The following is a 23,977-nucleotide window of genomic DNA, read 5'->3' as shown; positions in this document are numbered from 1 at the left end:
TTATACTGGTCTGTCCCAGGCTGTGGGTGCTATTAGGGTAAGGATTTGTGGCCTTTGGAGCCTGGCATTGTCTTTTGGGAGGGGTCAGGTGGTGGGAAGGGGAATTTCTATATACAGCTCTCTAGGAGGAGGAAATGGCAGCAGCAGGGGTGGGAGTGGGGGTGGGATGGTGTTGTGAGTGGGTGTTGGCAGAAATGGAGGCATGCCAGGAGACTGGGAAAAGTGTGAAGGGACAGGGCAGAGAGCAGCACTGAGCTGTCATATTAGGGGGTTGGGTCCTATGCTAACAGGAAAGAGTGGCTAAGATCTTTGCTCAGAGAGGGAGGGGTGGAGTGTCTGTGCAGCCAACTCCCAGGGCCTCAGAAGGAAATGGAGGGGCGTGGCTGGGCGCGGGGCGGGGTGGTGTGGAATAGATTTAGCTGAGAGCCCTGCAAGAATAAAATCTCTGAGCCTCAGCTCAAACCCTAATTCCCTTAATACATTTAATCAAGTGCTCAAATGCCAGCCATGCTTGCAGCCGCAGGGTCCCTGGCAGCTGCTTTCTGGGCAGCTCTCCATCTCCGGACTCTGCTGCTGGCTGCTGTCACCTTCCTGTTCCTGGCTGACTACCTCAAAAGCCGGCGCCCCAAGAACTACCCTCCAGGACCGCCGCGGTTGCCCTTCGTGGGCAACTTGTTTCAGATGGACTTTAGACAGTCGCACCTGGCAGTTCAGCAGGTATGAAAGGGAGAAGGTGCCTGGGTTTGCCCTGACCTAATCCTGAGCAGCTGGGATTTCCAGGAACAGAGGCTGTAGTGGGCAGGACTCTGGCTAAAGTTTGCAATCATTAACCCTAGGCCAAAGAGTTGGTTTCTAAACACTCTCTTTTAAGAAATAGACTGAGGGAATGGCTAACCAGTAACTGGCCCAACATGAGATCCACCCCAAGAGCAAGCACCAATCCGTGACACTATGATTCTCTGTTATGCTTTCAGTCAGGAGCCTTGCATAACTTCCATCTGTGAGGCCCCACCCAGCAGCTGACTGAAACAGATACAGAAGCACACAGTAAACATTAGATTGAGCTCCGGAGTCTCTTGGAAGAGTTAGGGGGAGGATTGAGCTCCGGTGTCTCTTGGAAAAGTTGCAGGAGAAGTTTGAGGGTCCCTTAGGAGATGGAAACGCCACAGGAAAACCAACAAAGTAACCTGGAGCCTTGGGAGCTCTGAGACTGAACCACCAACCAAAAATTATACATGGACTAGACTTAGCCTCCACTGCAAGACACTTAGCAGATATGCAGCTCCATCTTCTGGTGGGTCTCTCAACAATTGGAACGGGGGTTGTCTCTAAAGCTGTTACCTTTCTGTGATCCCATTCCCCTAACTGGACTGCCTGTGGCTCCCTCAGCTGGAGAGTTTAGCCCTCCAGAGACTTAATGTCTCAGGATCCTTGGCTACTCAGTTGGGGCTTTCAGACTCTCAAGAGGAAAAAGGTTGAGGGACATAGGAAAGGAACTGTGTAAGTGGAGAACCCGGGAGGAGGGGGAGGCAGTAACTGGGATGGAAAGTGAATAAATAAATTAATAGGTGAGAAGAAATAAGCAGTTCAATTTTCCAAATAAATGGAAAATTTCTTATTCTTCTATGATGTGTTTCCATTATGGTCAGAGAAAACACTGTATAATATGCCAAGCTCTGTTTGATGACATAATAATAAATCATGATGAAGACGGATATGCCCTGCTACTTTAAGAAATGTACATAAAGCTAAACTTGGCTCAGCTTAGTTGGTTAGAGTGCCTCTCCAGTTTAAAAAGGAGAAAAAAAAAGAGAGTATGTGCATATGGTCTACCCCTCTTGACTGGGGTTTTCTATAGATGTCAGCGCTCTCTTACTGAGACTTGTTTTTTTCTACATCCTTGCTGACTGCTTAGTCATTCATTTAGAGGAGGCTGAAGCAGAAGGAGACTTTTTAGCTTTGCTTCACCTCAGAATGTCTTTCCCCTCCTTGTCCATACTGTCTTTGCCCTGATTGCAGACATGAGGTTGACAATCTGCTAGTATCTCATTTCTTGCTGACAAAAGAAGGGTGGGAAGGAGAATTATCTCTCAGGCATCTTGAGCAATCCTCTTCATAACAGGTCAGCTGTGGAAGTCACACAGAGGCTCAGAGACTCAGCCCAGGAGAGACACACGTAGAACAAGTGACAAGGTGGCATTTACAAGCTCCATCATGGCAGTCCCTCATAGGATTTATATGGATCCCAACTTCATGGTATTTGACTACAGGATATAGAAGCAGAAAGATAAAGAGATCTCTGGCCTGCAGATCCTAACTTTCCTTGGCTTTTGGCAAAAGAGAGTAACATTTGATGGGAGTTTTGCTTGTAGCAAATGCCATCATAAATTGCAAGAATAAAATGACATGTTTTTATTTGATCTTTTTTGGGATAAAATATTGGATCTTTTATGTCTTGCTATAAAGTCATATGTAACCATGGAGGTTGAGTGTCTGGTATCACAGGAATAGCTCATAGCAAAACTGAAGCTGTGAAGATCCTCTCAGTCCAGCAATCTTTTTCACCCCTTTAGTTTGTATTTTCTATAGGTTTGCAAATTGATATCTGAGTGCAAACAAATAAAATTAAGTGATATAATTTAAGCGTAATTACATTTTAGTTCTGGCTATCAGGAAACAATCCTACAAACTATCTCATGGCCTTCCCTTTGTGTTTTTTGATCCCCTTCATTTAGACTCCGTGAGAGGCACACATGGAGTTCTGTTAGCAATCATCTGCCAGCTTTGCATTTGCCACTGTGTAACTGGCTGAGGGAAGGAGTAACCTGAGTTTCCTGGGTTGTTCAGGGAAATAATAACAAAACAAGGGTTTGAACCCTGCATGAATTGATTCACCAATTATTGTCTATCTATATTCTAAGTAGAAGAAAATAGCTTTTAATAACATATTCACAATATGTATTCACAGGCACATTCCTTCTATAGACAATACATAAATGCTTAGGATGACAGGCAAACACAGGACAGTCTATGGTCAAATGATTCATATGGATTCTAGTAATCAATTCTATTATCATATGAAATCTAGATGAATGGGCAGCTCTAGACCTAGCCTTGATAAAAGGATCAAAGTATCATTTGTGCTGTACTTAGAAAAAAGGTTTAATGGGTATCTACTGGAGCAAAGGTGTAAACAATTTTCAAACAATTAAAATGATGTCATTTAAAAGAGGATGGGACAGTGAAGAAGCTGGACTCCTTGTTGTGCATGTGGAAACTGCTTCCTCCAGCTCATAGTTTCTTAGCTTTCTCTAGAGTAGTTAAAAAGCTTTTGCAAAACATTATTTAAATAAGAGAAATGTTATCAGACTGAGGTAGGCATGCGATCCCCAAGTTAGATATTAGCATGTACTTCTAGCTAGCTATAACAATGCTACCCTAATGTACAATGATACTAAGAACACCTTATAGGGTCCTTGTATGTATAAAATTATTTAATAAATTCCATGTCATTCTCAGGATCTCTTACATGAGATCATCTTATTCTCTTTCTTCTTCCTTTTATTCATCTTTAAAAGCATAGCAGAGCAGACTCCAGACTTCCAAGAATACAGTTACATGTTCGCACATCCATCAGGATTTTTGTACCTGAATCCTGAATGAGCCTGTCAGCCCTGTCTCTGGATTCTGCCCCTCTGGATTCTGCCCCTCCATCTTTTTCTTGCTTCTGTTACCAAAACCCTCCTCTAAACCAGTCAAATGTTTGAATAGCCACCATTAATTATTTTGTTATTCCTTTTGTCATCATATTTATGTAAGCAAACTAGCCATCAATAGAAGTTTTATTTACTGTGAATTCCATACTTGTAGGGCAGAGAGGTAGCTCAGTGGATAGGGGCATGTGCTGCCACAGTTGGTTATCTGAATTCATTCACCTGGACCCACACTGTGGGAGGAGAAAACAGACTCCTGAAAATTGTTCTTTTACACATGCAATAACCACACACACACACACACACACACAATAGGATCCTGAACTGGCCCACAGAACTCTCCTTGCAGCTAGGCCCAAGTGCATAGTGCAGAGCTGCAGAGAGAACAAGTCATAGCTGAACAAGCATTTAGAAAGTTACTCTTGCCCTATACAGAGTATTGTTTGAAAGGAGTGCTGCCGAAACTGTAGCTAAAGGTGGTATTGTGCTTCCAGAAAAGTCTCAAGGCAAAGTTTTCCAAGAAATGGTAGTGACCATGGTAACAGGCCCAAAAGGAAAAGCTAGAGAGATTCAACTGGTCAGTGTGAAAGTTGGAGACAAAGTCCCAGAATATGGAGGCACCACAGTAGTTGACAAGAAGACAAGAATTATTTCTTATTTAGAGATGATGACATTCTTGGAAAGTATGTGGACTAAAATCACTGTTGAAATGCTGTCATGTGAAGCTGCCCATTCTGAGGATGTTCTGAAATATTTCATCACGTAAATAATTTCCACACCTCCCTTTTATAATAAAAGAATGATTCCTAAAATAAATATGGATGAGTTGATAGATAGATAGACAGGTAGATAGATAGATAGATAGATAGATAGATAGATAGACAGACAGACAGACAGACAGACAGACAGATAGATAGATAGATGATAGACAGATGTAGAGTTTTTTCTTATTCGATGCTTCCTATAGCAGACTTGTACAGAAATACATTGGTCTTTCGCAAGTGACCTTTGCTGTGTTCTCTGCCTTCACTAGACTGAGAATGCTTCAGTTAGTGAATCTGCTTACTTATTGAAATTTGTGTCTTAAAGCCTTCTTTCCACTGTAAAGGATACACTGTAGGATATAACTTCCACTCCTATTGGTTCTTGCTAGTGAATTTGTTTAGGATGAATTCCATTCCTGAAGTGAATTTTCATTAAGTACAGTAGCAGGGAAAAAAAATCAAAAACATTTTTACGAACCAAGTTTAATCCTTTCACAGGAAAATAAACCTATCACTATGATTCCCATTAGCTACACACATGACTGCCATTCCTGAACACAGAGATATTAGCCTGCTCACCTTTAACTACTGAAATATTTTTTAGTTTGTGAAGAAGTATGGGAATGTTATCCGTCTTGATTTCGGAATCATGTCTTCAGTGATAATAAGCAGCCTTCCCTTAATCAAAGAAGCCTTTTCTCACCTGGATGAAAACTTTATCAATCGCCCTATATTTCCTCTACAAAGTCATATCTTTAATGAAAATGGTAAGTCTTTCGTGTGTTGTAAAATATGTATTGTAATTTTTATGATACATAAAGGCACATACATGCCTTGTTTATCCATCAGGCCCATAAACCAATCCCTTCATGAAATGTTATCCTTAATGGAAGCTGGATGCCTCGTTTCTTAAATGAAAGTACCCATCAGATGACTTATACTGGGTCCCAATAGAGACTATGCAAAACCACCTGTTTTGCAAAACTACCTCTAGATGCTTTGATTTGAAGTAACCATACCACCCAATCACCACCAGGCACAATGTGCTATCCCTTTCATTTCACCACTCCAGCCTTCTACCCAAGGAAAATGGATTTAAGTCAACGTCCCCCTCTTCTACATCTTGTTTAGAGATGTTCATACTCTATTGTTAAAATTATGGTGACTTCTAGGCTCCTAGCCAATGTTATAACTTATTAGTATGAATACTTCATATTATCATCAATTAAGTCTTAAGTTGAAAACAAAATTTAAAATCTATGAATCTAACAAACATTTGCATTTTAGATGCTAATTGTTCTTTGAAGTAATCTATTAATTAATTCTACATCAATTCGCTCTGTTGTCTGCTATGAGAAACACAGTGCTAGACATATGTCTTAAGGCTTCTATTGCTAGGATGAAATACTGTGACCAAACAACTTTGGAGGGAAGTGTTTATTTGGATTACAATTCCGTACCATTGTTCAACAGCAATGGAAGTTAGGATGGGAACTCAAACAGGACAAGAAATTGGAGGCAGGAGTTAATACAGAGGCTGTGGGGAAAACTGCTTACTGGCTTGCTCTTCATGGCTTGCTCAGCCTGGTTTGTTATAGAACCCGGAACCACTACCCCAGATTTGACATTATTCACATTGACTGGACCCTACTACCCCAAAGTTAAGACAATGCGCTACAGGCTTGCCTACAGCTCTATCTTATGGGGGCGTTTTCTCAACTGTGGCTCTCTCCTCTTCAATCAATTTAGCTTGTGTTGACATAAAAACAGGCAGCATCGTATGACTAATTAGCAGTAAGATAGATTTGAAAATTTTCTGTATTATCTCTATTGGATGAGAAAGAAAATCAAGTAAATACATTAATAAAATAGTGTAGTTTTGTAAGTTAGCCAGTATGGAAGGAGAGGGCTTTTATTAGAGATGTCTAATGTCTAAGGATTCTGGAAAAACTGAGTAACAGCTGGGAAAGCTTCTGAATACGTTTGAACAGAAGAGACATTAGGATAACATGTCTTGAATGGAGGAAAGATATTAGCATTGTAGATATGAAGGATAGAACCTTGTACATTCTAGTAGCAAAACCTGACTGTGGATTAGACTGGGATAATAGCATTGAAGCCATATAGCCACATATGCCTGATGAAAGCCAACATAATGCCATGTTCTACACACCAGGAAAATAGGGTGCTGAAAGAACTTCACCATGAGTTTGGTGGCTAACCTTAATTGTCAACTGCATTTGGAAGCAAATACAATGCAAGCAGATGGGCACAAAAAAAAAATGAGGAATAGTGTTTCCTTGAATCATTTGAGGTGGGAAGATGTACCCTAAATCTGAATCATTTCAGGGTTTGGAACTAAAAGGACTCTCCTTAAATCTGGGCCACAACTTCTGATTGCCGACCACCTAAAAGAATATGGCAAAAAGGAAGCTTTTGTCTCTTTCCTGCTTGTTCTAACTCTTACTGGCAAGACCAACTATCCTGAAGCTAAGGAATTCCTTCACTGGTACTTGGATCTACTTCTTTAGGATCCCAATGATAATGAAGACTAGCTGAGACATCTTGCCTCATAGATTGAACAATCTTATCATTATTTTCATTGAATCAGGAGACAGTGATTTTTAGACTAGCCTGTAAGCCAGTCTAATAAATTTCCCTTAATATATCTAGATTGATTTTATCGGTTCTAGTCCTGGATTACAACCTTCTTGGAGGGGAAATAACTCACAGGGATCACCCAAGCCAAAGTATAAAATATTTATATTATGATTCATAAGAGTAGCAAAATTATATTTATACAGTGGCAATGAAATTTATATTATGATTTATAATAGTAGCAAAATTACAGTTATAAAATAGCAATGAAAATAATTTTATGGTTGTTGGTCACCACAACATGTGGAACTGTGTTAAAGAGCTATAACATTGGGAAGGTTGCACACCACTGCTTTAGACAACTCCAACTAATACAGATTATGGTACCAGGAGTGGTTCCTGGCATTCAGCTTAAAACAGATGACAATACTTATATTGTTGTGGAGTCCACTTTGATCCAACACAACTCATATGCCAGGTCAGTGCAGATGACAAAAATTTATTCTAATTAAACTACCACTGATTAATTGGGACCAGAGAATAGACTCAGGAGCTGAACAATATTCCCAAGCCCCATTCCCAACCCAATGTCTCTGAGCTTTTAAGCTTAAAAACCACAAACTTCTATGCCAAGTTGCAGGTACATTGTCCCACAAATCAGGATTTAAGGGTAAAGGACTTCCTTAAGAGCATGTCTTTCTGGTACACTTATTCTATTCCCATTGCATGTATTATTTAACTGTGGCGTAGACTAGCCTATCATTTACATGCTTACTTGCCAACCAGAAGGACAGTTACCCAGGTAAGGATTGGAAACTTAAACTTCATTTGACCTCTATTCAAAATAGAAGTTTCATTTTGAATGGCTTTAGTTTGGTTTCTTCTTACAACATATCTACCAAACAAAAACATGGATACATTAAACACAACGCGTAGATGTGTTGGTTCTGGGGAGACTTAAAATTGTCTACCTTGATAGTTACCTTGTAACCATGTTACCATGAAAATTTTACTTTATCCTTGTATCTCATTTTTCCATCCATTGGGATAGGTCTAGCATGTTTTGGTAATAAGCCTTTATTTTTTCTAAGAGTGTTAAATTAAAGAACATATTAGAAGTACTTACTAAATTGTGTGATGTTGCAAGACACCAGGAGATGCTAGCTATTATGTTCCTTGCTTTGATATTCCCTCTAGATAGCTGTCAGGCCCCTTACTGGCCCTTCTTCTTTACATTGTGCATGTACCCATACAGTTCATGAGATAATTTTAGAACAAAATTACAGTGCCATAATGCTGAGTCTCTTCTTTCCAGGATTGATCTTCTCCAGTGGCCAGACATGGAAGGAGCAAAGGAGGTTTGCCCTGATGACACTGAGGAACTTTGGACTAGGAAAGAAGAGCTTAGAGCAGCGAATACAGGAGGAGGCTCACTACCTTGTGGAGGCCATAGGAGAGGAGAAAGGTAAGAATTCCACAGGGCAGCTTAGGGGACTGTGGTCCTTTCATTCATGGCATAGATCCCTACTATGTGTCTAAGTGCTTCTCCTGGGCCCTGCAGTATGCTTGACACTGAGGATTGAACAGTGAATATCTAGACATGCCCCTCCCCCAAGATTTTTGTATCTAAGCATCTAAATTGGCCATTAAACAAATTGCTGAACTTAAAGCCTGGCTGTCGGTCTGACTTTCTAGGCATTACCAGGGTCCTTGGTTCATGTCAGACCCATTGTAGTATGCTTTGACCATACCTTCTTGCATGGTTCTCTATGGGTGTTTTTTCTGTCATATGGAATTAACAAAGCAGTATCTTTGAAAGATGCATCTCTTTCTTTATTCACATCCAGGACAGCCTTTTGATCCTCACTTCAAGATCAACAATGCAGTTTCCAATATCATTTGCTCCATCACCTTTGGGGAACGGTTTGAGTACCATGACGGTCAGTTTCAGGAGCTGCTGAAGTTACTGGATAAAGCCATGTACTTGGGTAACTCCATAATGATTCATGTAAGCATTCTGGCTTCTTTTATTTTAAGAGAAAACTGAACCTATGCTGATTTAAGTACAGATAGGTTCTTGCTTTTTATTTCTAGGACCTTTTGAAACTAAAATATAATGCCTTCAAATTGAGTTTGATACAAATTTATCTCATCTAAATTTACCCTTTGATTTGGAAGTTTTAGATAAGAAAACTTATTGTACAAAATGTTTCTAGTATTTTAATGAAGTACCAGCATTTACATGCTATCCATGTATGTCCAAATGCCACTGTTTTTTAAGGAATGAAAATATCATTGTTGATTTGCCTTTATCTCTCCCAGGCTACCCCATTCATAGCTCTCATGAATACTCCAAGTATTCTTCCTGGCTGTCCTGTTTGTATGCTCCCCTTTTTAGCCCTTTGTCATTGTTCGTTACTCTTTCCTCAATGATTAACCATTTGGTTGTTTCTCAGTTAAGGTTGTTATTAATAGCACTGCTATGAGTAGTTTAAATGTTCTTGTGGCCAAATTCATCATTATTTCTTGTATTTCTTTTAGAGAAAAAACATAAGTTACTATTAAAAACTGGTTCCACTGTTTACGTGCCCATTCCTTAAAACTGTCAGTATTGAAATACCACAACATGTAGCCCTTTGAGATTCAATTTTTATTCCCATGTCAGTAGGATCTATGTTCCTATGTTTATCCCTATGTAAATTTTCCTCTCAGAATTACCTTAGCTGTCTCGCAAATGGTCTGGTGGGCTAAGCTTTCATTATTATTTGGTTCTAGAAGCTTGGCATCTCTCTTTTTTTCAATGAGACATTGTCTATTCAAGATTGTATTTGTCAGTCTCTATGTATTTTTTTTTAGCTTCTATAGTATTTCTTGCTATTCAATTTTAGTTTTATTACACTATGATCTATATGTATATAACAGATTGTTTTATTCTTTTGGGTTTGGTAAGGCTTGGGTCTTTATTTTACAGAAAGTCCCGTGTGTTACTAACAAGTAATTTTCTGTTTCATTTGGCTAGAATACTCTTCAGATATCTAATAAGTTCATTTGATCTATGGTACAGGTTAGCTCTGAGTTTCTTCTTGGTTAGTACAGTTTCCCTGCTGGTTTTATATGGGATGACCTACCTATACAAGCTTGGGAATATAGTGCTGGCAATCACCCATTATTCTTGCATGAGGATCTCTCTGAACTTCATGTTCATTATTATTTCTTTTATGAAACCCAAAGTCCCAAATTTTGGTGCATATAGATTTGCAATTTTCTAATTGAGATGCTGTTTCTTTTCTGAATATGTAGTGGCCTTCTTTATCTCCTCTATCTAGTTTTGATTTAACATTAGAATAGATAATCCAGCTTGTTTTCAGTTTCTGTTTGCTTCATAGATGTTTTCCTTCTTTGACTTTCAGTCTGTGGGTATCTTTTCAGTAATGTGTGTTTCTTCGCGGTAACACTATGTTGAATCTAATTTTCTATCTAGTAAATCAGTCAGTCTATATCTATTTATTGATGAGCTTAGACCATTAACATTTAAGGTTATTAAGGAAAGGGGTTACAGTAATTTTGTCACTTTTCATTCTTTCCTGGTTGTTTAGATTATTTAGTTTTTACTTTCCCTTGATTAATATAAAGGATTTGTTTGTCTTCTGTGTTAGACATGACAGATTCCCTTCTAGCTCTCCTTTATTCAACTGTTCTCATAAAATGTATTCTTCCCTGTGCTCTCAAGAGTGAGACTTGTCTTTCTTCCTCTGTGTATGTCACTCTTTTAAGTAGAAGTCTTCTTCTGTACTGTCTTGGTGGTCATCACTTGACTTAGCCTTTAATTTTCTTGACTCGTTCATTATTCCTCATCAGTTTTAAAACAGACATTTGCTGAATGTGCAGCACATGATTGGTAGTTATTTACTTTCTCAGTTTGAAATATATCATCCCCAGATTTCCAGGCTTTGATGGCTGCTGATCTGGAATCTGATGTTAGTCTCCTATTTCAGTTTTTAGATGTACATTGGATTATTTCTTTTAGAACTTAATTTTTTAAGTATAATTCTCTCTCTCTCTCTCTCTCTCTCTCTCTCTCTCTCTCTCTCTGTGTGTGTGTGTGTGTGTGTGTGTGTGTGTGTGTACTTGTACATGATAGTAAGCAGAAAGTCAAAAGATATCTTTTAGAATCAATTCTATTCTTTAGTTGTGGGATCCAATGCTTAAACTTAGGTTGTCAGGCTTGTGCCTCCTATACTTGAGTGACTTGTTGTTTCTTTCACTTAGTGAAACTTTTTGCTAAAATTTCATTGAATTGGTCATCCATCCCTTTCTGTTTTAGCTCATCTTGTGAAATAAATCCATGCATATTTCTGAGTGTGGTCTCTTGATCATATCAAAGTTCTAATACATTTTGGCCTTAGTCATTATTAACATTTTTCATTACACTGTTGGAATGTAGTGTTTCTACAGCAGTGTTCTTCCTTCCAGATCTTCTTTGGGGTGGAGACTGTTGCTAAGGTTTTCTATTATGGCTTTGGGTTTTGTTTGCTTGCTTGTTTTGTAACATTTGGTTTATTTTTGACTCGAGTTTGAAATTCCCAACATTTCTATTTGTTTGTGGCTTTTTTAAAAATAAAATCTCAATTTCCTTGCTGAATTTTCACCTATTCTGTCTGTTTTTCATCTTTATTGCTACCTCTCTCTTTCTTTTCCCTGTAGCTTCCATGCTACTAATTTTCAGCTCTGGAGCTCACACGAGACACCGCTGCTTGTTTCTGTCCCCTTTCTGTCTCTGATCATTTTTATCAGAAAGCCCTTGGATACTTCACCCAATAGTTAACGTGTTTCTGGGAGTTTGAATTGTGTTATGACTTCAGAGGCACCATCTTGCCTTTTTTTTTCCTTTTTATTTTTTTATTTTTTGGTTTTTGGTTTTTTGGTTTTTTTGGTTTTTGGTTTTTTGGTTTTTTGTTTTCATTTGTGCATCTAGTGGTTGGAGTATCTCGTCTGGATTCTTTGAAATGATCTTTTTATTGATCAGCCTGGTTATAAAAGCTAGTGTCACTTAGTCAGTAGAAACAAACTGTCCTAGCAGTGATATTAAACTCTACAGATATAAAATCAATGATATTTCACTAACATGTCACTGTTGAAATGATAATTGGAAGGCTACTTTGCAATTCTTTCTGAAGATAAATTTATTTAAGGTAAGTGTGCAAGCAGTAAGTAAAATAAAGGAAGAAGACGAGGAAAGGACAAAAAGAGAAGGAAGATTCATAAATGAGGGAATGGACAGAATGTCATGTGGAAGAAAAGTACAAAGGATTTTTAAAAGGTGAGGGATGCATCAAAAATATTTCTCAGAGGTGAAAAGTTATAAAAGTTAGACAAATGTAAGAAAAAACAAGAAAACTATTATTTTAAATATAATTAATATTTATTTATATTTAAATGGAGACAAGTCAGAAATGTAAGGGGAAGGCAAAGGATATAAAAAGTAATTTATGGAAGAGAAATGTTATTGTCTCCAAATTGAACAAAAAACTTGATAAATGACATTAGATGAGTTCGTGAAGGGGGTAAAACTAAAAGCGTAATTTAAAAATATGCTGTCCACTTAAAAATTCTGCAAATGAAAAGAAGGAAAAAGGAGAGACAAAAAGGAAGAGAAGTAATAAAGGTAAAGCAACTGACTCTGTAGTGCTCTGAGTCATCAGAAACTGTAAGTGCGTGGCAGAGGAGGCAAGCCAAGCCTGGGACTCCTGTCTTGACTTTGGCTTTTGATGTTGCTGAGTCTGTGCTTCAGCATCTCACCTCTTCACCGCATCTTTTTTCTTTCGTGGGTAACAGGGTCCTCTGCTGGCCAAATTTAGCTTTGCATTTTGTGATCAGTGCAAGACTTTCTAGATTAAGTCTCCTGGTGCCACTCTCAGGTGGTGGTGTATCCCAACTATGTTGAGAGTGTGGGAAGCAACCTGCCTTCACACATTCAAGATGCTCTGAGTACTGAGCATCACTCTGTAGGAATGCCCCTCTAAGTTATGTAAATCCCAGACATGCCAGAGTTTCTGAGTTCTATAAATAACACAATAAACAACATAAGACTAGTTCCATAATTTGACCCAGCCCATGGCCTCGGACTCAGAATTATCAAACCCCATGGTAAATTTAAGCTGATAAGGTCAATTGGTAGCCACTGCATGTTGAACTTTCTTCCTTTATGTGCTCCTCAGCCTGGTCTCGCTTTCTGCCACCTTCATCCTTTGGCCCTTGAGTATGTTTGATGACACTTAGGATCAAAATTGGGACAACTACTGAATGCTGTACTGAACTGACACAGATATAGTGTGTGACCTAGGTGGGAAACAGTTGGACAAGTGGGAAGGGGTCAGAGGCTGATGTGTTTTGCATGAGAGGGTTGAATGCCCCACAGTGAGTCTGAAGGAAAGCAACAGGCTAGGTGTTCCCAGAGTTCCACTGTAGAAGATGAAGAGGGAAAGTCAAGACTGTCTTGACATATAGAAAGTGACTTTATGATTGCCTTCTTCTCCTTTATTAGCTCTACAACATCTTCCCATGGATAATAAAACATCTCCCAGGACAACACCAAACATTGTTGGCTACCTGGAGAAAACTGAAATCATATATTGCTGATATTGTTGACAATCACCGCAAAGACTGGAACCCTGATGAACCAAGAGACTTCATTGATGCTTTCCTCACTGAAATGGCAAAGGTGGGAAGATGTCACCTGTGTCTTTTTACTTAAAGAGTGATGTACAATAACTTCCAATTGATCCAGCAGCAGGCAACCACAATGGTTGGATTTTACCATACCATACATTTATTTATTCTCTCATATTTCTAGGTTGTCCTGTCATCCTGTCTGCCAGACAAGCTACTTTGGGAGACAATAGACACTTCATTGCCTCATGTCTCCCATCTCCTAAGGGACACTGATGCGTGTTCCTGAGGCTCATTGTTCTAAATTCAATGCCAAGATTGCAACATCTTTTTGCTTTCTAATCCCTTTCCATCTTATTTCTCTGGTACTAACCCTGGAGGTCTCTTATAAGGATAACCTTTCCCCCTGAAATTCATCAGATCTATAGGTAACAGGTAACCTACAACTTCCATCCTTTTTCTTTTTCCCATATCTGAAGGAGATGTACACAAAATAAAAACAGCAGTTAAATTTCAGAACTTTATTTTGTTATGAGTTGGTACAAGGCTGAGTACCGCCCCCAATCCAAATGCCCACTGTAACATACAACAGCTAAGTAAGTGATAAGAATTTGACTTTTATATCTAGGTGAGGACTTTATCAATTCATGGTCTCCATATCATCACTAGCCAATAATAGGTGAAGGCAAGAAGACACTGAATGAACATATTAGTTAAGTTTGCATCTCTGTGACAACAACATATGGTAGCAAAATAAATAAATCAAAACTGTACTCTGGCTGGGTTTCAGAAGATTTTCATCTAAAGTGGCAAATGACAAAGGAGCTAAGTTCCTGGGCTGAAGGGTGTGGGGTAGACTTTCACAGCACAGTGGATCAGGAAGCAGAAACAAGAAAGGGACCATGGGTTTGGTGCAACTGTCAGAGTTATCCTCCTTCCTCATGGGCACCTAGTTCCTTCAGCAAGACATTATATTCCTATTTCCAAGAACTTTCCAAATACTGTCAGTGCAAGGAACCAAGTATTTAATACATGAGCCTCAAGAGGAACATCGTGAATTTAAGTCACACTGTAAAATATAAGCCCTTGGCCCCAGTAGGCTTCTGATTGATATCATTGAATCTGTCTTAAGACCTCCAACTCACTGGATAATGGGCACTGGTAAATATCTATCTGTCTATCTATCTATCTATCTATCTATCTATCTATCTATCTATCTATCTATATCTTCTTTGTTATTTTACTTTCCTGGCATAATATTGGTAGAAGCCATATTCTATGTCCAGGGGAGGAGGCAAATCACTTACCATGTGAAGTACGGGTATGAGACTTTCAATGTTGAGATCATATTAACAAATAGATTTTTCCAGAAGAAGTGATTAAAAGCAGTGTTGTTTCATAAAGAATAATTGATGGAATAAGTAATGTTTTAACTTTGCAAGATGATGCAGATTGAAGAATAAATGAACAGAGAAATTCTATTTTAATTTTTCTGTTATAAACAAAGTCACCTGTTAAACATTGGCTTTGAGCCTGTTGTATTCCCCAGAGATGATAATGGCGTGTTATGATGTGTGTGTTATTCTTATCATACAGACTGACATATGGACATAGACAAGGATACAAAGTGAGTGCCTTAGGCCATACAGATATTTAGTGATATGGCAGACACTGGAAGCCAAATAAGCTTTTTTATTACATTCTCTTCCCACTGTACAAAATCTTTTCCAAAAGTTTAGTGATAAGAATGGTTGCTTAGATTTTCATTCTATCAACTGCTTCCAGGACTATAGGATCAAAGGAATCATCATTCTGAATGACTTAATCCAGTTCATTCCTCAGGGTGAGGACCAGTGCTCTGAGACAATCACAAATCCTCTAAATCAACAAACACACACTGTCTTTTCCAGTACCCAGACAAGACTACTACAAGTTTCAATGAAGAAAACCTCATCTGCAGTACTCTGGACCTCTTCCTTGCTGGAACAGAGACGACATCCACAACACTGCGCTGGGCTCTACTCTACATGGCCCTCTACCCAGAAGTCCAAGGTGAGCATGTGCTGACCATGTCTAACCAAAGCAGAATGGGGCCAGAAGAAATGGGGTGTAGTGGAGTGAGTGGGGACCGGTGAAACAACATTTGCAAAGAGGCAAATCTTGCACATGTTCTGTTAGGACGATGATTGTTCCAGGAGTGCAAATATCACATCCTGTACCTTCAGGAACATTGGAGGTTAGGAAAAAAGACAGAAGTCAATATAAATTGTGGTAGGTTCCAGCAAGAATAACATTACCACACAACATGCCTCCACACACTCCTACATTTATAGCAAATCCTTCCCATTTTTGGTACTGTCCTAATTCTTTATTCTGGTAGTTGATATCTTGTGATACCACCTTTCTGCCAGTCTAGGGATCTGCCTGTCTCTGTCTCACAAGTGGTAGGATAACAAGAAACTGCAGACTGCCACACCTTACTTTGTTCTGTGATTCCGACTCATGTTTTCATGTTGGCATGGCAACCAAATTACTAAGTCACACACATACTTTAATACATATATCATATGTGTGTGTATAGATAGATAGATAGATAGATAGATAGATAGATAGATAGATAGATATTTGTGTGTGTGTGTGTGTGTGTGTGTGTGTGTACTGTATCTATACTATCCATATACATATGGGCTACTACTGAAAATGCCTTTCTTGCTTAAGGTATGTTTTGAGAAAGCTTAAAGCCTATTCAGTTATGATTCTGGCTTTCCTTCTAAAACAAAGATTCCAGGATATTTAACATTAGTTTCTTTTAGATATTTTAGCAATTGTTTATTGCTAAAAGTTTTAAAATATATTTATATATTTTGTGTATATGTGTGTGCAATTTGCATATTCTCTTTACACATGTGCATATGTCAGGAGAAAGAGCCAGGCTGGACTTTGTGAACTTCCTAGAGTTGCAAATCTTTTTCACCTATGACTGTGTTGAGCTCAGGTGAGAACCAGCAGACTCTACAGTGTCTCTCATGAGGACTGTTTTACACCTACAGTAAGGAAACTGGGAAAGGAACCAGACATTGTCTCTATAAGCCTTGTTCCAAGAGTAAAACATCTCATCTATTTTTTTTAACTTGCAAAATTCAGTTACATTTCCCCTTTCCACATTCCTTCTTATAGAATCTGGGAAATGACATTTTTACCTAAATGACCAAGTACTGTTATGAGCTTAGCCATGGAGATCCTGATTATTATTTTTCAGGATAAATGAAAATTCATGGTTATGCTGTGGACCTTAAGAAGGTTATAGAATTTGTAGTTTTCTACACTAGGCTCTTTAAGAAGTAGACTTTTATTTCTCCACAACCAGGATGCTGGGTGAAATAAAAGCAAGGAAGTTTAGAAGAGAATTTCTATATCTTTAGAAGAAAGCATTAAAATTTAAAACTTAATAGAGCCTCCCATTTTCTTGAAGCAAAAGTACAGGCTGAAATTGACAGAGTGATTGGCCAGGAGAAGCATCCCAGCCTGGCTGACAGAGACTCAATGCCTTACACAAATGCTGTCATCCATGAAATTCAGAGAATGGGCAATATTGTCCCTCTGAATGTTCCCAGGGAAGTCGCAGTTGACACTACACTGGCTGGATTCCATCTGCCAAAGGTAAGTTGGCTCCAGCAAGGGAGTTTGATGTGTGTGTCTATTTCATACATTGTCTTGAATCTTTGAAACTTTCCCTAGGGGACCACGGTTATGACCAATTTGACTGCACTGCATATGGACCCTAAAGAATGGGCCACCCCAGACACCTTCAATCCAGAGCACTTTTTGGAGAATGGACAGTTTAAGAAGAGAGAATCATTTCTGCCATTCTCAATGGGTAAGTTGTGATACACCGGAGAGAGTTCAGAGCTCCATCTCATCCCTTCAGTCTCTCCTGGCATCCTTTCAAATAAGCCTGCCCAGCATAACTTCATCGTGCAGTTGGTTTCAGCCCTTCATGCCCACCCATACACTGTCAGACCCTTTTTGCTTCTGAGAAAGATTTCAACTTCCCTTGTTCTGTTTTCTACAACACTGACAACAGAGACCCAATCCCTGCCCCTTGGTAACCGAGAAAACTGGATACCTGCCACTGTGTAGACATTTGGAGTGCCACAAGTTCTTTTTAAATGATGCCTCCTTACAGGAAAGAGAGATGAATGTTAATGGGTCTTAATTTATTAGTTTTAACTGGCATTTGCTTAAGTGAATTTACATCTGTCCTATGAACACTCCCAAACAGTCTGATTTTTTAAAGCTAAAATCCCTTTTGTTAAATATAGTTAGTTTCCCTGCTTCACAAGCATGAAAGGAAAGGCAGTGATGACACTTGTTCCCTTGTGTTTTCCACCAGGCAAGTTATTATAGTCGTAGATTATGAACCAATAACCAAATATTCTAGTATATTATAAACATTGGCTTATATGTGCTGCATATATGTCTTTTCAAGTAATTTTGCAATTTATTAATTCCATAAATATGTTCTAAGCATATATTATCTGCTGAACATCCAATCTGAGAATGCGAATGTACCAGGAGAGAAGATGAGGCAGAGGGCTCCTTGGACCACATGTCCCACTGCAGCCTTTCCAGACACAGATACAGACCTAGCTAGATGTGCTGCAGCTGGAGCTATGCCCACCAGATGTTCTCACACTGAAGGCTATGTTTCCTAACACTGCCTCCCGAAGGTGACTGAATGCTGCACAAAAGCCACACAGGAAAGCTTGACAAGGTCAACAAGCTTGCTTGATTATTGGGAGCAATGTCATATCTCATGATACTGTGGGTCAGGAAGGGAGAATTCTTATGTTACCCTTTTGCCAGTCTAGATCCAGAGCCAGTGTTTCTCAGTGCTAAGCTGCGCTGGGTGTCTGGCCAGACTGGTTCTGATTTCTTTGTCTTTTCAACTAGGCTTTTCTGTCCTTCATTGTTAACACTCCCTTTAATAGGAAAGCTGATACGACATGGAGCCTCTATCTAGTCTTCCTGCTTATGAAAATGAAAGTTTTAAATTATAGTATAAAATCTCAGCTACATAGTTCACTCATACTAACTATTCTAAGTTAATGGATCATATACATGAAATATGGAAAGTCTATGGAAATATTAGCCTTCTTATATACCAAATACATGCTTTGTGTGATAATTCCTGGAGCTATGGTGAGAAGAATGTGAGAAGATCCCCACAGGGAGATATTCCTCCTGTCCATTGCTACCCATGTGCATGCTTTCTCTTCACCTATGGTGTGAAATCATCTTGTCAGTTTAAACTATCCTCCCATCTGCACCAGTTGTAAACAAAAGTGGCAACATATAGAGACTCATTGATACTATTTTTACTAAAAATATTACTTACCACATGCCCAAAGAATTGACAGAACTGTGGTCAAGGCTTATATTTTTACTAGTAGTTTAGTTCTCTTTGTATTCCACCCAAATTATAACTTGCCACCACACTTATAGGCACATTCATGTTAAATTCACCAAGGTCATGTCTTATGTATAAGTTAGCATCTTGTTGTATAACAAGTAGTCACAAACTGTATTAGTAAGAACCTGTTATTGCTAACAGGTTCCCACCTAAGATCAATGACTTAGATGATCTTGGCTATCCTGCCTTATCTCTTATCCTGGATGTTCATATGGTTGTGATAAAGATCTCTAGAGTCATCATGGAAGCACAGAGGCCTGATGAGTCCCAGCTAGGAACTGTAACTCCATGTCTGTACTCTCTGCTTATTTGGCTTACCTCATGACCAGCTCTTTCTTATTACATTCTACATTTGATCATTCCATAGAAAGAACCAGGACTTCTGGAAAATGACAAAATTCATTTCCAGAGAAGGGAAACCTAAATATAAGTCTAGAATACACTGTTATCCAAAAATCAGAAAATACCAGTGTGAATGGCCAATTCAGGAATATTTCGGGCACTAAAACAAGTACTGGATAGCAATGGGTTGTAATACTTACTGATAATTCATGAATGATTAAATATAGAGGGGTGAGCAGCATTAGAATGTCCACACAGGGCCTGAAGAGAGATCTCGGTGGCTAAGAGCATTGGCTGCTCTTTCAGAGGACCTAGGTTCGAATCCTAGTATCCACATGGCAGCACACCACCATCTATAATCTCAGTCTCAAGGCCTCAGTGGGCGTTGCACAGTTGTGGTGCAAAGACATGCATGCAGACAAACACCCACACACATGAAATAGAAATTAAAGTTTATTATTTTTAAAGAATGGCAATGTAGATGATAATGTGATAGAATTTCTAATGTCACAATTTAGCAGCCAGATGCAAATTTTGGAAGTGAAATACCAATGGAATCTTGCAGGTGAACAGTCTCAAAATATTTTCTTATAAAAATTAAAAAGCGGTTTAAGAAAAAAATGGCAGACACTACAATCATCACATATTCCTCAACAATAAAATCTCAAAACTAATTGTCACCAGATAGGTTAAATGAGAACACAGTGTAACCTAAGTGGCATCCTCCTAACAGGGTAGATGCTCATGACCCTCATGTGCCCATTAGGAAGATAGGAGATACATAGAAACAAACACCTCTTATAATCTTTAAGGAAATAACAACTTAAAAGTTCTGCAAAGGTTAAGGAATCATGACTGTGTCTGGAAGAGCAAAGAGAGAGCACAGATAAGCCTAGCATGTGACTTCAAAGGTGTCATGTCACTGCTGGCAAGTCTAGTGGGATCTGTTAATTATGCTATTGTTAAACTGTCTATGTTTAAAAACATAGAGAGATTCTGTGTCACCAGAATCCTCAGCTAGAAAATGATCTGGAGCATGAGGTAGTCCCATGAAAGTTTTCTCTGGAAGTTAAACAAAACATAATAAAGACAGATGGAAGGTTAATTTTACCTGTTCTCTGATAATGCAGGGAAGGGGAGCTATGTGACATGTCTTCAGGCTTGTGGACATGAGTGCTGAGATATTAGAATGAGAAGAAGCACACATAGTCAGGCAACCGAGGTCTTTGTCACACTGAATCTGACTGATCGTGATCTCAGTTCTGGTCACACAGAACTGAGGTCTTAGTGTTCAGAACACAGCCATTTCTAGGGCCAGGAGCAATCTACATTTGGTACTGAGCAAATCTCTACTGCTCATGGAAGCAGTGACTGTCAATCACCAATTACTTTGCAGGATGGAGACCTCTCAGAGCAGAGATTGTAGAAGGAAAGCTAAGCAGTTTGTGCTGTATGAGAGGACAGCACCTGCTGAGGGGACTGAATGACGAGTCAAGGCACTGATGCTCCTGGATGCTGTAAGGGAATAACTGATGACTTCTGGGGCCATCCCAGAACTCCGTAGGAGGACTGCTGGCTCTTGTCAATTTGATAACCATATCTTAGATCCTCTTATCTTGGCATCTTCATTCTTGAAAGGGATGATGGCCAGGTTTAGATGTGCACTTTTTAAATGATAGGCTGTATTCATGCAAGAATCTGACTCTATGTTTAGGACAGGAGACAGATACAAAATGAATGCAGAGACATCAAGTATTCTGTTTCTAGTTGCCAGGTATGGATGTGTAGACCCAATTAATAATCTAGAACCTTTGCAAGGGCAGCCACTATGTCCCTGACTTTCTTGTTAGGAACTCATCTCTGTCACCTGCTTATATTTTGGAATCTTATTTAATTCTCTAATATTTCTTCTGTTTTATTTTACATATGTAGGTATATGTCTTTGTGTATGTATATACAGTGCCTATGGAGGCCAAAAGTGGCCGCTGAATCTCTTAGGCCCAGAGTAGCAGGTGTCTATGAGCATCCTGATGTAGGTGCTGAGATTTGAACTCTAGTCCTCTGATAGTGTAGTAAATAACCTTAATCATTAGCTATCTCTTCCTTGTAAGGGTTATATAAAATTCCATGATTTTGCTGTGCAGCCATTGTGTGGTGTATCATTTATATTTCTTAACTGAATTTGAAAAGCCTTGAGACTAGTCACCCATTCTCTCAGCCAACTCAGGCCTCTCACTTCTATTGTCCCACACGAAGACATTTGAACTATGATTCTGAAGTTCCATATTCAGTGGAACATTCTACATTCAGTCACTGTGAGACATAAATAAAGAGCTAGACATATGGCACAGGGTCCACTCAGGATTTTCAGGAGGAAACTCAAAACAGGAGTCCCTGCAGTTACGAAGGCTAGATGAGGAAGTATCCCATCTTCTGTTTTCTTTCCTGCAGGAAAGCGAGCTTGCCTTGGAGAACAATTGGCCAGGTCTGAGCTCTTTATTTTCTTCACTGCCCTTGTGCAAAAATTTACCTTCAAGCCTCCAGCCAATGAGAAGCTGACTCTGAAGTTCAGATTAGGCCTCACCATTTCCCCAGTAAGCCACCGAATCTGCGCTGTCCCTAGACAGTGATGTTGGAGAAGAAAAGGAGAACAGGAAGAACTGAATAATGCACTGATCCACTGACCTTATTGCTCCTATATGAAAGGCGAGAAGAAAGGCGACTGGGAAAGTTGGAAGGAATTACGCTGAGGTCAGTGAACCTATATTCTGCACTGCTGAGACCTCCAAATCGGTTGTGCATAAATCACCACACTTCCCCTCATGATGATAATAGATTAACTCTCCAAAACTGTAAGAAAAGCCTCAATTAAATGTTTTCTTTTGTAAGAGTTATCTTAGTCATGGTATCTCTTCATAGCAAGAAAAACTCTAAAACAAGGAGGAAAAACACTAAAATTGTGTTCCAAGTCATAGTCTATGGAAGCAAGCCAAGGCAGGAACTGAAAATGGGCAGGTAGAGCCAAGAGCTGGTGCAAAGGCTCTGGAACATTCTGCTTTACTAGCTTGCTCCTCATGACTTGCTCAGCCAGCTTCTTTGTGAACTCAGGACCGCCAGTACAGGAGTAACACCACCCATAAAGGATGGGCCCTCCTTCATCAATTACTAATTAAGGAAAGTCTTACCTTGCCTACAGCCTGATCTTATGGAGGCATTTTCTCAATTGTGATTCTCTTCTCTCAGATGATTCTAGCTTGTGTCATTGACATAAAAACCAACAAACATAATAAGCAATAAACACAATTGACAATGCATACTGTTTTATATATATATATATATATATATATATATATATATGTATGTTACTGGTTTATATATGTGTATATTTACATATATGTATGTATATTTGTGTGTATGCATTAAAGTTCCTATGTGACACTTCATATGTGAGGAGATCAGAGGAAAACTTGTGGCAGTTGTCCTCTACATCCACATTTTGGGTTCTTAAGATTGAAATGAAGTTTTCAGGCTCAACAGCAAGGGTCTTTACTGTTGAGATAGCTCACATACCCAGGGGCTTTAGAGATCTAAAAATACATTCATTTCCATTTTCCTATATTCATAGTAGTCAGTGAATGGAAGCCATCAGAGTATTCATATACCATGAATAGATAAGCAGTCTGTGGAACATAGAAGAGACAGAAAGGAAGTTCATTCCTGAGGAAAGAAACCCTGATGAATGGTACAGTATGCATGGACACTTGGAACATTATTCAAACCAGCCAACCTCAAAACCACAAATACTGTACAAATCAAATTAAATAGATTATCTACAATGATGAAACTTGTCAACACAAAGGTATAAGGTAGAGATGGGTAAGCTAGAACTTCTTTGGTGAACATGTAGTTCATTTCCCAAGACAACAAAGTTCTGATCAGTACTTGTACAATTTGAACATATGTACAATTTGAGTATCAAAATATTTAACACTGTTGGGTTGTACGTTTAACATGGAAGTAATAGCTGTGATTGTTGGCACACACCATGAGTCACTGTACTTATGAGACTGAGGTAGGACTATGTTATATTCAAGGTGATCTTGGCAAAGCTTAGATATTTATTCTCAAGGACATCACAGTATCTTCCTGTGATAATGTTCCCAAGCATAGAACAGTTCTATGTCTTTGCCTGGTAGAACAGCAATCAGGACTAGAGACATGCCAGGCTTGGTTAGAAAATTCTACTTCACAATCCCTCAAACATGGAATTTTAACTGTGACAGACATTTGATGCACCTGGACTGACATCACAGTGAGAATTGTTTCTGACACACTCATTCCCACAGGCATGTTTCCAGCTTGTACTTACAGTCCCATGACAGAGAGCTTTCTATCTCATGCTAAAGTGCAATATTAAT

The 23,977-nt window shown here is 39.0% G+C and overlaps 1 protein-coding gene and 1 pseudogene across 3 annotated transcripts; both read left to right on the top strand.

The window, feature by feature from the left end:
* The first annotated feature begins 437 nt into the window (after window positions 1–437).
* LOC114616382 (cytochrome P450 2J3-like) lies at window positions 438–22,453 on the top strand. 3 transcript variants are annotated; one of them, XM_028761851.1, is made up of 9 exons: window positions 438–717; window positions 5,082–5,244; window positions 8,391–8,540; window positions 8,923–9,083; window positions 13,620–13,796; window positions 15,655–15,796; window positions 17,217–17,404; window positions 17,483–17,621; window positions 22,011–22,453. In XM_028761851.1, the coding sequence occupies exons 1-9, from the start codon at window positions 499–501 to the stop codon at window positions 22,187–22,189; spliced, it is 1,518 nt and encodes a 505-aa protein (XP_028617684.1). In that variant the 5' UTR covers window positions 438–498; the 3' UTR covers window positions 22,190–22,453. The 3 variants fall into 3 exon arrangements, with proteins under 3 accessions (XP_028617684.1, XP_028617686.1, XP_028617685.1); XM_028761852.1 differs by lacking the exon at window positions 438–717 and adding an exon at window positions 1,046–1,294; XM_028761853.1 differs by lacking the exon at window positions 17,483–17,621 and having other exon boundaries at window positions 22,011–22,118.
* Window positions 2,479–4,539, top strand: LOC114616383 (annotated as a pseudogene).
* Window positions 22,454–23,977: the final 1,524 nt, after the last annotated feature.

This window comes from Grammomys surdaster, unplaced genomic scaffold (genome assembly GCF_004785775.1).
Source record: "Grammomys surdaster isolate TR1022 unplaced genomic scaffold, NIH_TR_1.0 319138, whole genome shotgun sequence".
In the NCBI taxonomy this organism is placed as follows: domain Eukaryota; kingdom Metazoa; phylum Chordata; class Mammalia; order Rodentia; family Muridae; genus Grammomys; species Grammomys surdaster.
Note: the sequence above shows the minus strand (reverse complement) of the source record. Positions and strands in the feature narration are given on the sequence as shown.